The sequence below is a fragment of the Mesoplodon bidens genome (genome assembly GCF_964165515.1).
Source record: "Mesoplodon bidens genome assembly, chromosome: 7".
Taxonomy (NCBI): domain Eukaryota; kingdom Metazoa; phylum Chordata; class Mammalia; order Artiodactyla; family Ziphiidae; genus Mesoplodon; species Mesoplodon bidens.
Genome location: NC_138164.1, coordinates 84875020 through 84890428, shown reverse-complemented (window position 1 = coordinate 84890428; position 15409 = coordinate 84875020). Strand labels below are relative to the sequence as shown.

At 37.9% G+C, this 15409-nt stretch overlaps 1 protein-coding gene across 1 annotated transcript in view; it reads left to right on the top strand.

The window, feature by feature from the left end:
• SLC5A12 (solute carrier family 5 member 12) overlaps positions 1-6068 on the top strand; it is a gene marked incomplete at both ends in the record, with an annotated part of 42799 nt that extends 36731 nt beyond the window's left edge. The window contains 3 exons of the mRNA XM_081240633.1: positions 509-612; positions 3802-3929; positions 5916-6068. Of these exons, the coding sequence (XP_081096759.1) occupies positions 509-612; positions 3802-3929; positions 5916-6068 (385 nt within the window). The remainder of the gene's footprint in view (positions 1-508; positions 613-3801; positions 3930-5915) is intronic.
• Between the last annotated feature and the right edge of the window lie 9341 nt (positions 6069-15409).

Sequence of the window (15409 nt, the reverse complement as noted above, 5' to 3'; positions counted from 1 at the left end):
TAAAACTAACCATTTTTAAAAAATAAGCTGAGGCATCATCTCACATATCAGCCTGGGTTTGACACTCTTTCTGAATATTCTCCAAATCCTTTGTTCCTCTTCCACCACGGTGTTCTAGCCTATTTTATGATTGTCAACTCCTACATGTAGACTTCGTGGCTTACTCATCTTTAATCTCCAGTGTCTGTCACAAGTTCTGGCACTAAATCTGGGCCTTGTAAATGTCTGAAGAATAAATAATGCAAAAGAAATGGAAGGCATGGTCCTCATTGCAATTGTGGTTCAGTAGCAAGACTTGTAATTCACAGATGGATTGGGTTGAGTGGCATATAAAGTACAACTAGTCTACAGTCGGTTTTTTTAAAAAAATAATCAAATGACCAAAAGTTAAACTTTGGGGGTTTTGAGAGATGCCAGTCCCTAAAATGAACCCTCGGCTGTCCTGTAAGTCACTGTGAATCGTGACTTCACACACACGGAACTGATGATGTGTCATTGTTCTCTGCAGACCTGCCATCGCTGAGACCTGGTATGCGCTCTCCTACCTATACTACAGTGCAGTAGGCTGCCTGGGATGCATGGCTGCTGGAGTAATCATCAGCTTTGCGACAGGTCGGTTACATGCCTTCCTCTTCTGGGGACCAAGGAAGACGTGGGCTGGTCTCACACACTTCTGGACTAGGCAGCTGTCTTATGGGTCTGAATTTGGGTCCACCACAAAAAGTCCTTTTTCCCAAAGAGATATTATCTACTTTCTCCAAACTGACATGTAAAAGCATCCCCCAGATTATTGTACACGTGATTACTAATATGTATAGTGTATTCTTAAATATTCCCCATATATTATTAAAAAAAGATGTTTAGACACATGGCCCTCAGGGGCCTGAGTAGGAAAAATCCTTTGCAATATATCAATAAGAAGATTAAATATTAAGAGTGGTTCTTCTCCCCTTCCTCTCAGTTTTTTCCTCATAAATGCCTTACTGTATCATGGGTTAGCATTTACTAACCTACTAGATAAGCAGAGAAGAGTCTTACTGTTGCTTTTGCATATGGTGTCCTTTGGAGGCCACTCCTCTAGGCCCAGGAGCTCTGCAGTGAGCAGCTTCACTCTATGCCATTTCTGGCACCAGTGCTGACTTCCCCCCTGTACCTTGAGCCATAGTCCCTCTGATGGTTCAGTGTCCTTTTTATGCTAAAGCTCATGAAGGATTGGTGGGGGAGGATGGCATGGAATAGGCCCACTGTAATCTACTCTGCCTCCTTGGAGTATGCAGTTTAGCTGAATCAAATATTAAGATATTCTAGTTTTCCACTACCATTATATAGTCACAGGCTATACAGGAAGTCAAGATTCCTACTTAACACAAAATCTGAATGGCAATATTCCTGGTGACTAGAAACACTATGTGCAAGCTCCAATGCCTTATTGCTCTGGACAAGAGATCACCAGCTCTTCATTTAAATTTAAGCCAATCTTGGCTATGATAAGGAATAGAACATAAATTTTGTAACCCCAGTCATTCATGAACTCCCCAAATATTTTTCTTTATGGAAAATAGGCTCAAATGAAAGGTGGGCTATTTATGGTGCTTAGAGTTTTGCCTCAGTGCCCTAACAACCATGGAGGCTTCCTTGATCCTAGCAGGATACACCTAGACTTATCAGTTGAGTGGTCAGTCAACTTTAGAAGACAGCTAAAGTTTTAGCTGCCTGGTTCCAAAGCAGGTATTGTGGGCATCATAAATTCTAGGTATTTTCCAGATGCTTGTTGGAATTGACATGTTCTTGTGTTGATGCAGCAGTCATTATGTTGTATTTAGATGGAAACTTCTTTGCCATCTTGAGCACAAACAACTGTCCTTGTATCAACCCTTGTGTTTTATTTTTCTACAAATATCCAAAATCTTAGGGAAATGTCCTTAACACCAAAAGGAAGCACTTTATCAGAGGGTAATTATGACACTCGACCAAATCTTTGAAAATAGTTTTGATCCTTGCCTCCTGGTACTTATATTACAAATGAGGCCCTAGTGTTATCTGAACACCTTCAGGTCTGGTCACAAAGGGGCTTTCATAAACCTTCTATAACACCCAGTGGATCTTTAAAAATGTCTTAAAATGTTAACTGTTTGCAGGACAGGGTCAGTGGGGCAGCCAGAGGCCTTTTGTGGGCCTGCTCATTGTGTGTCGTATATTGTCTTGTTCTTGCTATTTGTCCTGCTTGGTCTTAAGAGGTGATAATTTCAATTCTGCTTCTTCTAGATGATCTAGCACTTCAAATATATGCTATTTATGTTACTCATAAAATAGAATTATGTCTATTTTGATTAGTACCTCCAGATGGTTTATATCATTAATGATTCTCTGCATCAGCTATTAAAAGGTGATCTTGGCCCAAGATATACTTTAAAGTTTTTGTTATTACTGGTAAAATTCTACTGGGCAGTTAAGAGTTGTTTTCCTTTATCTCCTTAACCTTGTGAAATGAAAATACCATTTCCTAAATCAAGAACAAATATCTTCATCAGTTTATCAGGTGGCCAGAACCTCCCACTCTGAGGACACTGTGTGGGTTTATTCTAGTCTGGTTTCCACTGCACAGCCATTTGTACTCATGTGAACCTTCCCAATTTGTTTCTTCATGTATCATATAGCTACAGGTCTCAGATATAAAACCTTTAGTTATCAATTCATTAAGTTCATCTCTTAGGTCGGGGGTCAGTAAACTAAGAACACATCTGGTCCATTACTTCTTTTTATAAATAAAGTTTTATAGAAACACAGTCATACCCATTCATATACTATTGTCTCTGGCTGATTTCACTCTACAAAGGTAGAGTTGAGTAATTGCAACAAAGACTCTCTGGCCATATTGTTTACCATACACATATATATGATTCCTGACAATTTAGAATGTAATCTATAACATTTCTCTGACAAGATCAAAGATCCAACACATAGGTTAGTAAACTTTTTACGTTAAAGACTAGACAGTAAATATTTTAGGCTCTGCTGGCCAGAGACACTGGTTCCACAACAGGGTTGAAGGAATAAGACATTGAACAGGGATGTTTAAATGATAAGGAAGGAGACGTCAGGGAAGTCCACAGTAGCTGGAGGGAACATGAAGGTATTCCTTGTTCAGGATGCTGGCATGAAAGGAAGAAAAAACAGTAAAAATAATCTTCCTAATTTCACTAATACTGATTCTGATGACCTCTAATAGATCTGATTTGGTGGAAAACTGAGAGCTTTCCTAAAGGAAGAAATTATATAATTCCTGCAATCTCCTCTGCTGGCCTACAAAGGGTACTAGGAGGGTTTTCCACAATAAATATTTAAAAATAAATATGTTATTTCTATTTGTTTATAGCCGTGAGTTTGCCTGACCTGACACTTTGTGGATGTTTAAAAGCAAACTCTCACTTTTTTTTTTTTGCGGTACGCGGGCCTCTCACCGTTGCGGCCTCTCCCATCGCGGAGCACAGGATCCGGACGCGCAGGCCCAGCGGACACGGCCCACGGGCCCAGCCGCTCCGCGGCACGTGGGATCCTCCCGGACCGGGACACGAACCCACATCCCCTGCATCGGCAGGCGGACTCCCAACCACTGCGCCACCAGGGAAGCCCAAACTCTCACTTTTTTGAGCAGTTACCAATTTCTGTATTTGAACCAATCAGGCCTCTTTTCACCCTTCTGCTAAGAAGTGACCTGCTTCTCAAGTGGACAATGCTTAAATCATCAAAGAAACTCCTAGAAGCGTGTAACAACTTACCCATTTTTCCTTTTGTTAATAGGTCACCAAAAGGGCAAGGATATTCAACCGCTGCTAATTAGACCGGTTTGCAATTTATTTTGCTTTTGGTCCAAGAAATACAAAGCACTGTGCTGGTGTGGTGTTCAGCATGACAGTGGAACAGAGCAGGTGAGCTGATGTTTGAGCTTCTGAACAATGTGAATTGGCTAAAAAGGATTCCCTTTCTGCCCATTTAAACCATCTGTAAGGCTGGGTTCAAGGAGGGAAGGCAGTGGATATGAGAACCTGAAAGAATCTGGGTTTCCACTTCAGTTACCTCAGCTAACTAGTTTTTAAGCACATAAATTATGTTGATAGGTAAATGTGCCTTTGGGCTGAATTGTCGTTGCAACTGATCAAGTTCCAAAATTCCCTTTAATCCCTGTGAGGGTAAATTCTAGGAAAATTTTTAAAAATTAATAATAGAAAAGGAAGAAAAGAGGGGGCACATCTAGTATAATGGTGAAAAGCATGGGCTTTAGAGTCAGCCCTGGGTTTATTCCTGGTTCCATGTCTAACTTTCCTTGGGTGAGTTATTTAACCTCTTGGAACTTCAGCTTTTATCTGTGAACTGGGGGGTAACCATGCACCGTGATCTACATATGAACATCTCCAGTGTGCCATGAGTGTAAATATAAAGTTTTATTGGTGGAACTTCTTAGGTAGAGAAGTGACAGGATATACATAACCTCCCAGCTCTCCCCTTATCCCATTGAGAATTATGTTGAGGCCACACAGGGCTAGGGACATTGTTCCAGTGCTATTAAGGTCTACAGACACTGTCTGAGTACGATTAAGGTCATATCAGCCCAAGACCACCAGGAACAGCCTGTGGTCAGACCAAACTGGACTTATTGACTCGATACATACAGCAAGGGGACAGGGCTACCCCAGGGGAACCAGGGAGTGCCACCCTCAACAAGAGGGTAAAGGTTCGGGTTCCCACTGAAAGATTCTGAGAAGGGTCTAAGTAAGAGAAGTGGGAATGAAGATAAAGCCACCTGGGGCAGCACTGCTTAAAGAGCAGCCATCACTCAATGAGTTATTATGGCATCTGGTAATTCCAAGACCTTGGGAGAAGCGCTGTTTCCTGTTGGAGTTGCAGCGGGTCTTATCCGTGTCTGTCCTCTCAGCCTGATTACAAGCAGGGTTTTTTTTTTCTTTTTTAGTGAGGGCTTATTATTGTTCTTTCAGACCCAGATATTTTACTCTTTCAGTACTTTAGGAGAGAGACTCTTCGCCCTTATCACAACTCCTAAGATGTCATTTGCTTTCCTTCCCCAAAAACCATAATAACATGTATGTGAAGTAAAGCTGAGTTTCATAGTTTTGCCATGAGGAGAGCATCATCTTGACAAGGGCTCAGAATGGGAAGGCAATCTATTTGCTGAGATGACAGCCAGCAAAGCAGTGTATTGTTTGGATAAATGGATTTTGAGGAAGTTCTAGAAGGAAAGAATCATGTTATTTACTGCTTTATAGACTTACCTTCCCAGGCCTGAGTTTTCTGGAATAAATGAGAAATCCTATTGATGCAGGCAGCTTCTGTTCTCAAGGCTGAGTCGAGAGTGGGAGGGGGCACTTAGTATGTCACTACTGGGCTCCTTTGACAAAGGATAACACTGAGCAGCCTCCTGGGAAGTTTGCATACAGGGACCCCTGTTGTAACCAGAGGCCTTGCTGTTCACAGGAAGGAGGGGGCCCCCCCTTCTGAGACACAGGTTTGTCTCTCCTCAGGAGGTAATACTATTACCTCACAGGACTGTTGCACTAGATATATAAACTTCTTCACACCACACATTGATGTATTGTGAATGCTCACTAAATTGTTCTTTCTGTTTTTATTATCATTAGAAGTAGTACCTACACGAATTGAGGCATCAAAATGATCAGTTAGGAGGTGCCTTGGGTCAGTTATTTGTACTTATTTTCATATCTATCTATCATTTCATATTTATCTATCATTTATTTATTTCATGTTTATCTATCATTTAGTTATTTTCATATTTATCTATCATTTTTTTCCAAAGGGAGAGGCCTAAGCAGGATTCCCGCAGTTTGATTTGGAATACATTAAGACTATCCCACTGATATGTGTCTTTCCATTTTCCTCAGGAAAACCTTAAGAATGGCAGTACCTGGAAACAAGGGGCTGAATCTGCCTTACGAAACGGCCGCAGGCGAGAAAGCCTGGTCCATGTTCCAGGCTATGATCCCAAGGACAAAAACTATGACAACATGGCTTTAGAGAAGATTACCCATTTCTAAGGCAACACACACACGCACGCACAGCCCACATACTTCTCGTCCATTGGTTAGTAGACTTCTGTACTTGCCCCTGCTAGAAGACAGGGATGTCTAATATGTATTTACACTTATTTAAGACCACAAATAACATGACTGTTCCCCAGAATATTCTGAAGGTTATCCTTTGGAAGACCCCACTTTCAGGTGAGAAAAAACAGCCAAGCGTTAAGTGCCCCGGCAACTTCCTTTTTGAATAAACTAGGGCTTGATTTCATCACAGTGCAAGAATCAGTCTCCTTGCTTTGTGTTATAATAAACTTCAGGGATTTTGTTTGATGGGTTTTTCTGTAGTTTTTTTTAACCATCAAATATGTTGGAGTTTGCAGGAGGGGAGATGCATATTAAATGCTTCTCTGCCACTGCTGACAAGACAAGGGAATGGCATCCACCCCAGCACCCCCCTTCACATATATGTGAACTCATGTCACATCCCTGCATCCTGCAGGTGCAGTTAGAACACTTAACTGCTTTTGATCCCTCCCCCCAACCCACCCATACACCTTTAAGTCCTCTTCCAGTCATTCTTGTGATTACAGCTGTCCTGACGAAGCCTTGAAATTAATTTTGCTCAGCAAAGGAGAGGCTGGTATGTTTGGTAAGTAGGAGTAATTATAACTAAATATTCTGCTCCCTTTGTGTTTTCAGTGTAGTATTTCCTCTTCCCTTCTATCATCTGACAATGAAAAATTCAGTCTGTGCTCAGTAAGAAGTCTGGAGTCTTTCTCCAGGGCTGGGTAAAGAGGAAAGGCACATCCTATAGGAAGCTGTTAGGACAATATTGTGTAAAAGAACCTTGCAGATAGCTTACCAGCCCAGAGGGGATTTCAGTAGCCCTAGGGTCATCTTTGGTGCCAAAGGCTTTGTCCACAGGATTTCTACTCTTTTTGTTCAGCTCACACCTGAAAGCTCAATGCATTCCATCAGGCTAAGGTGACAGAAGTAAAGATCTTAGTAGTTGAACTCTAGAAAATACTTGTTAAAATTCTGGAGTAAGAGGGGACCACGGATCAAGAAGTGAATTAATAAATGGAGAGGCAGTGAAAGCTTTTTGAAAGAAGCAAAGAAATAAAATCCTTAAAGGGTAAAAAGGAACAAGTGCCATATGGGTTAGATCAGAGGAAAGATAGCAAGAAACAAACCAATGTCTCAGTGTCAGGTATATTAGGGCAGGTGCCAGATATTTATTTTGGTGGCCAGGTAAGATCAAGAGGCCTAGAAAGATTTATGTGTCAGCAAAGTAAGAAGAAATGGTCCAAATTGGCAGGGATAAGGAGTCCCAAAGCTGGGTGGTTTAAATGTTACCCAGGAGGAGAAAACTTTAAAAGAAGCGTGAGATAGGGGAAAAATTTTATGAAACTGGTGTTTATTAATAGGGAGGGAAGCTAGAAAGAGGGGAAAAACAATCAATAGAGGAATTAAAAAAATAGCTGGAGTGTATAAGCCACAGTCCATTGCTTGCCTTCTCTTCTCCAGTCTCAAAGAGGAGGGGAAATAATAGGAGAGGAAAAGAAAATTGGGCTGTGGTTTACAAGGGAAACGAGAAAAATACATTTTGAAAAAGGAGGAAAGAAGTGAAAAGGGAGTACACTGGGAAAAATATCTGAAAATGAGAAGGAAAAGAATTTCTGAAAATGTTTTTGAGGACCAGCAAGTTATTGAAGTTATTGATCTAAGTATTTGCAAATTGAGAAGTACAGTTACTTTCCAAATTATTTAGTAGTTAGGACATTTTTATCAATTAGAACTTCAGAAATACATTAGGTGAGTGTTGAAATCTGGGCCAAACCTCACTGTCTTAGTCAATATGATAGAGAAGGGAAAAAAATACCCCTGAGGATAAGAATTAGATTAACAGTAGCTATATATATATATGTATATGTATATATATATATATATATATATATATATATATATATATATATACATATACACACTATATATATGTATATATGCACTATATATATAGTAGCTATATATATGAAATTTATATATATATATATAGTAGCCATATATATATGAAATTTGGAATACAACTTTCACTTGGAATTCCACAAAACCAAAATGTACCATAGAGTTTTTCATTTTACTCACAAATTCTCTCACAGATTTTACTCACAAATTATCCTACAGATATTTCACTAGCTCAGTACTTTCCCAGAAAGTTTTTTGGATACTTTTTCTTTTTCAGTCACTAATTCTTTCACCTGGAGTGTTATCAAAGCATAAAATGACTTGCACATGGAAAAGAGTACTATATTATTATAAAGATATCATGTGATGGAACCTATGGCATTCTGAGGTCACATTTCACAGCTTTTAGAGGTCAGAATAGGTATCCTGCTTGATTCTTCCTGATTGAACAGATGCAAAGTCTAACATTTTAGCTAGAGAGCAGATGGGGATCCACAGGGGGACGATCTTCCAGAGTGCGTAGAAACTACATTTGCTGTGTAGTGAAGCAGAGGGGAACTACAAGGGCAGAGTCAACAGATTTGCCCAGTCGGTCACAGCACACCTCTCCTCCCCCCACCTCCTCCCTAGGGATGTCAGCTCAGAGTTGTGTCAAGGCTGCAGGTGCAGTACAAAGTCTGTCCAGGGCTAAGTTCAAAGCCATAAAAATGGGTTAAATTTGTGGTTGATTTTGTCACAGAGTGAACAGGGATATTTTCAATAAGAGGGGCAATGAATGATGAGCTCCTAGGATGGCCTAAAATGTGCCAAAATTGATGCCAGTCTCTATCTTTTAAACATACTCACACATATGGGTAAAAATGGAACAGAATGACCTCAGTGCCTCTTTCACTCATTCGGAATGAATTCATTTTGATGACTGACATTCTCTTTGTCACCATTTGGAGCAAGGAGTACAGCTTATTGACTGAGGTGAGGGATTGGAGTCAAACGGCTTCAGTTTCAAATGTAAGCTCTAACAAAAATTATCTTGGTAATCTTGGGCAAGGCTTTTTTTTTTTTTTGCAGTATGCGGGCCTCTCACTGTTGTGGCCTCTCCCGTTGCGGAGCACAGGCTCCGGACGCACAGGCCCAGCGGCCGTGGCTCATGGGCCCAGCCGCTCCACGGCATGTGGGATCTTCCCGGACCGGGGCACGAACCCATGTCCCCTGCATCGGCAGGCAGACTCTCAGCCACTGCGCCACCAGGGAAGCCCTAGGCAAGGCTTTTTGAACTTTAGTTTATTCACAAATTAAAAGGAGCAAAACCTGTCCTTACTTAACAGGATTGTTGTGAGGATTTACAGAGGTAATCCTCTAAAGTAGTTAGCACAGTGACTGACCCGCATGGAACACCCAACTCTTGTTAGTCTGCAGTATATGAAGAAAATGGTATCCATTCTAGTATTCATTTTAAGTTAAATTGGTTCACTGTTTCCCTTTAAGATTTTCAAGATACTGGTTTAGTATATGCATTACTGAATTAGTTTGAAATTAGAAATGACAAGATAAACATAATGCATTATATAAATTAAAAATCATGTCACATATTTTCAAACAGTAGCTCTTTTAATGCTGAGTTTAAATAAAATATGATTTTCCAAAAGAGTAACTTTTCTAAAGATCTTAAATTCTTGAAAAAGAAAAACTACTGTTATATAGACAAGTTTTATTACTGAAAAGTGAAATATTCATATCTATGATTTAAGTACTACATTTATAAATGTAAACCTTGATAAGTAAACAGCATCTCAACCCAAGTTTGCCACTCAATGCACAGTTAATCGCAACTGTGATTCTCTAAATAACAATGGAAGGGTGAAGACTTTTCCCTTTGTTTAATTCAAATAAATTTTCTTTAATATAAATTTCATTGTTTTGTGATTTTATGCGGTTATACCATTTCTTTCTAAAGATAAAAACAAATAAACCACAGACCAGGGGGCTTGTGAACAGTATTTCAAAGAGAGCATTTTTGAAATATTTTTATGGTATTACAATCTTAATTAAACATTATTGCAAAGATCAGATCAGAAAATAGAAAACACAGAGGAGTCTCCCTTTAATTGTTCTTTTAGAAATAAATTCTTTTAAAATACTAGACAGTTTAGCTCTCCTTCTGTACATTTGTATATTTAGAAATCTCATGGCTCAATCTCAATATTTTAAGGTAAATAAGTTTTCTGTCGAGTTAGCCTCTTTTATTCAGCATTAATCACCTTGAAGTATTGATATAATCTATTTTCAAACAAATAAAATTTAATTGATATTAGCAATGATGTATATTAAAATGATACAAAAATTTAAATTAAGCAAGAGTAACTAGTAATTGATTGTGAATCACCTAATGGGTTATTTTTATTTGTAATTCTTGGAAAGAGTTAATGCCATTATTTCCTCCTCCATTCCAATCTCCTGACCAAACCAATCTAGATTTGTAAACAGCTATGTGAATAACAAACACTCATAAGCCCAACTTTCTTTTACTGCACTTTTGGTATTTGAAATAGCAAGCTATCTTCACAAGACAGATGTAAGGTTATAAATGTTTGGCTACTTAATCACAAAATGGCCCTTACTTGGGATGTCAGTATATCAGTGGCTCTCTCACTATACTCTCATGACAAATTAGAAAAATAATCTTACTCTATAATGGTAAATGTTAGTTGATAATGATATTTCTGTACATCAACAGGAAATTTAAGATGATATTTTTGTATTTCCAAAATTGTATGCAGCTTTTTCATAGACCCCTGGAATACCACTAAATTTAATGCTATATTTATATAACTGGTTAATTTTAGAAAAATGCCTATAGAATAAGTAGATATATAATTATTTTAATTATTTTTTTAAAAAATAAGTGCAGATTGAAGTGCATTCAAGTGATTAATGTGACTATTCTCTACAGGGTTAGGAGTGGGATGCAAAATAGTTATTTTCCCTAAAATCTTTTATTTAAACAATATAGTAAGGCAGGTCTCCCAAGTGACCAAGTAAACATATGTCAAAATAAGGTTGACATATTGTTATATAACATGACATCTTTTTCAGTGTTTTCGATAATGCCTATAACATTTAGGCTACCCAGGGCTTCACACACACACACACACACACACACACACACACAATTAAACATTAAGAAGATTTTATGACAATACAATAGGTTACTACATATCAAGAAAAGCAATATACAATGGTGATATCATTTATGGACTTGACCTATTTGTCCTCAGGAATTTCCAGAAACAACAATTCATCTGTTTTTTAAAAATGTTATAGCAAGTGTGTACACAGGTATTCATAACACACAGTTCCTAATTATAGAGTCTGCTTTGACACATTTGAAAAGCCAAGAATAATTTCATGTAGTGTATTGATTTCATGCCCCCTAATGTAACTGCCATGTAAGAAAATTAATGATCAATCCCTAAATTGCTTATTTGTAACAGTATAATACAGTCAGGCAGAATTTGTAGAGAACTGAGCAATCAGACCATGTTACTGACTGATTCAGAATCTACATTATAAAGGTTTATGAATCTTTATTGTTCAGTTCTTTCAATAATGTTGACGAAGACACCATCTGAAAAATTGATTCAGTTTATTTCAACACAGCAAAGAGCTTCCTTAAATTGGCTTTAAAATTTCTTATGAGAGTTTGGAAAGAATGTTTTTAATGATTGACAATTGGCATTGTTAAGATTCATATTTTTAAGATTTTCAGAGGAAATATTGAGAGTAAAAGGAAAAAACTCAATATTTATATAATCGTCTGGCTAAATATATGGTTGCAACATAATTTCTCATATTAGAATGAAAACACTTGGAGAAATCCAGTCTGTCTCTTCTGGCCTTCCCCAAATTCCCTCATCAATTACTCTAGTCTTCAAGGACTCTAATAGTTCTTTCCTACTTGAATATTACAATATAGAGGCCAATAACCACCCGTCCTAGGAAGATAAAATTTTGCACTTATTTTAAGTGCATTTTCATCTTCAACATTGAAAATTGAGACGTTTATTCTTTGGCTAGAGTTGTCACTGAAATCTAAGCTTACTAGATTTAGCTTCATAAGTCTTAAAATAGACAAGAAAAAAAAAGGAAAACAAGACAAAAACCTTTCATTTCTTCATGTTAAAAGATGAACTAAATTGTAATTGTTTCTCAGTCAGAAAGAAGGCAGGGTGTGCTGACTGCAGATACCGAATTAGGATCCGCAAAATAGGCATTTTTGCTTTGGTAGGAAAGTCTCTGTGTGCCCCAACACACCAACCCCAAAACATTGCTTCCACAATTATCTTTGCCATCAGAATTTTCTGGCCATTCAATCCCCCTCTTCTCATTTAGAGAACAGCATCCAAAAAATTACAATGGGTCAAAATCAGTGGGAAAATCTGCTCACACTGCTTGTTAGAAAAGATACTAAATTTGGTCTAAAGTGTTTACCTGGTAGCATTGAGTGGCATTGACAAAATAATTATAAAGGTTTTGAGGCAGCTTAAACACCACAGGGGGCTAGCCATGCACATGACAATTATTTTTGTGGGGAATATCTAAATGGATCTCATTCAGTTTTATTTTTCAACTAATAAATTTAGGAAATGTTTGCTTTCTGAAAAACAGAGCAAAGATACTGCTTTTCCCACAGAAAGAGTGAGAACTGAGATAGAAATAAATATTCTGAAGAAGTCAATGCCAGCATATGCCTGAAAATCTCATCCCCTTCCTTCTTAGGGAAAGATGGAAAGCAGAATCGACCTAGCTGACTATCTAGTGTACAAGGCTCCCACTTTGGGATAGTTGTACATGGAACAGTAGTTTTTTTTCTAGGAAGAATGTGCTGGAGTGCACATTGGTAGTCATAAAGTTGTAAGGTAGGATGTATAGGCTTCTTTTCCCTGATGGTAGACTTTGATGGTCCAAGAAATTGGATCTGGTCTCAAACAAAGAGTCTCCTCTCCCAGTCTGTCTGCTTTATTTTACTTTCTTGAAAAAGATGCCTTAATGTGAATGTGGCTAGGATGCAGTGGCTCTATATTTGTGTTCTCTAGAAAGAAAACTATCAAATGTGGTCGTGGGTGTGGTTTCTGAGATGAACCCAGATAGCAAGTACTCTTGAAAGTAACTTAACACCACACTACAAGTGTGTAAATCCTAGCTAGCAAGAACCTAAGCTGATCAATGATTCAAGCTAAAGCCCAATCAATTTTCTCTTTGGACTATGTTTTGTTGGCACATTTCATTTTGAACAGAAATGTCTGTAGGGAAATGCTCACCTTTCCATCAGAAGTTGAGTTTTCTAGGCCATTCCTAAAATGTTTTCTTTTCAGCTACTGAGGATAACAGGAAGGACATAAGATGTTAACTGATTCACTGGATAAAATGTACAACTATTCCCAGAGTTTGGTATAATACTGTGATTTGGAGGAAAATGGAGTGAAAATATCTGATGATTCTAACAGGACTGAGTTGGGCGTATCTCACAGAGAATAAGTGCTCACCGGTTCTTACATAATAAAAAGAATTCCTAGTCATGTGTGTGGATGCATACACACACACACACACACACACACACACACACACACACACAAACACACCCTGGGTCTATGTCTCCCTGTCCCCAGTTGACAGACTAATCAATTCAGCCTTATCAGTTAAGCAACTCTACACAACCTGGATTTTCAATTTTGACGATCAAGTTGAGAAAATAATGGGCAATTTCGTAGCCTCATATTGATAGTTGGCCCAATATATCCTCCTTCCTTGGCATGAATTATATCTGCTAAAATTCCTGTTCCAAGGAGATTTTGATGGTGATTGATAGAGCCAACACAAGTGTGAAAAAAAGAAAATGCTTGTGTGACAGAACTAATCAAGCTTCCTCCCCCAACTTTGCTAACACAAAGCATTATTAGGATCAATGTGATACTCCACCTGCACTTTCATGTGCAAATGCCTTGATGATGACAATGAGCTTATCGGAATACACATAGTCAAAACTTTTCAAGAGTGGGGAAGGTCCCACAAGAATAGGAAATTATTGCCTTGGAGAGCTAAAGAGTGAGCAATCCCCTCTCCCCATACACGCTCAACAAATCCCAACTTAATATTTAAAAAACAAGCAGGATTAAATTTAACATGCAGATTACAGGAAAAAAATACCATATCACATGAAAATTTATTGAGTGAAAAAGATTCCTTTTCATTGCAGGATACAACAGATTGTGCTAAGAGTCATTTTGGAAGAATGTGCAGCATTCAGAAGTTGTATCTCATCATGCAGTCACTCAGGAGCATTTTATCTCAAAGTGCGTGCACAGACTCAGACAACTGCAAACTACTTCAGCTATAACCTAGAGCGATTTCCCACATACTGTACTATGAAAACGCTTCAGCTTTGTGCAACTTGTCAAGGCTGACTGCATGCATATATATATATATATATATATATATATATATATATATATATATATATATATATATATATATATATATTATTTATTTGTTTGAAAAGACAACAATTTAGAATAAGAAAATATATAAGCAGCATTCATGTAATACAGATTTCCTGAGAATAGTGTGTCATATAAATCTTTGAGAAATAATTTGTATTCATTTGAAAACCATGATATAAAACATTTCTCTCAATTAAAGCAGAGTCTTCTAAAACTTATATACCCATGAGGGGCTGTCAATATTTTGATGTCAACAATGATGAAGGCATACCTAGATTCTACTGCATTGTTTCACAAAAGGAAAATTTCAGATACTTTTTTCATTGTTTCTCTATTTTTCCATCGGTTTCAAAAAATATCAGAGAAAGCATTTTCTAAATCAATGTATTACAATTTTTTTAATTAAAAACACCTTTCTCTTTTCATGTTTTTCTCTCTAGTAATCAATATGGTTATATAAAAATAACTCAGAAAGAGAAGAATTCTCAAGGACAGAGCTATCATTATTCTTTGCTGTAAGACAAATGTCTTTGTGTCCCTAATTTAGAAAGGGACATAAATGTCAGGTTCATTTATGTCTTCAACAGGCATAGAGAGTATTTATCCTCAGGCATGTGTATACATTTAACTAACAACACCAAAAAAGGAAATGCAGATGCTACAAAAATGGAGGCGTTCAAAGCTCCTTCATGTAGTTAGTAGAATTTTTAGCTGCTATGAATAAGCAGGTGGCAGAAACAAAACCTCTCTGGAATCTGAATGGAGGAATCCCTTGTAGCAAGGGAGTGGGAGGGAAATTTAGAGTCTGAGGTTCTTCCCCTTGTTCAGTCAGAGGGCAAGCAGGGAAGCGAATAGTTTTGACAAAAACCAATCAACCAACCAACAACTATAATC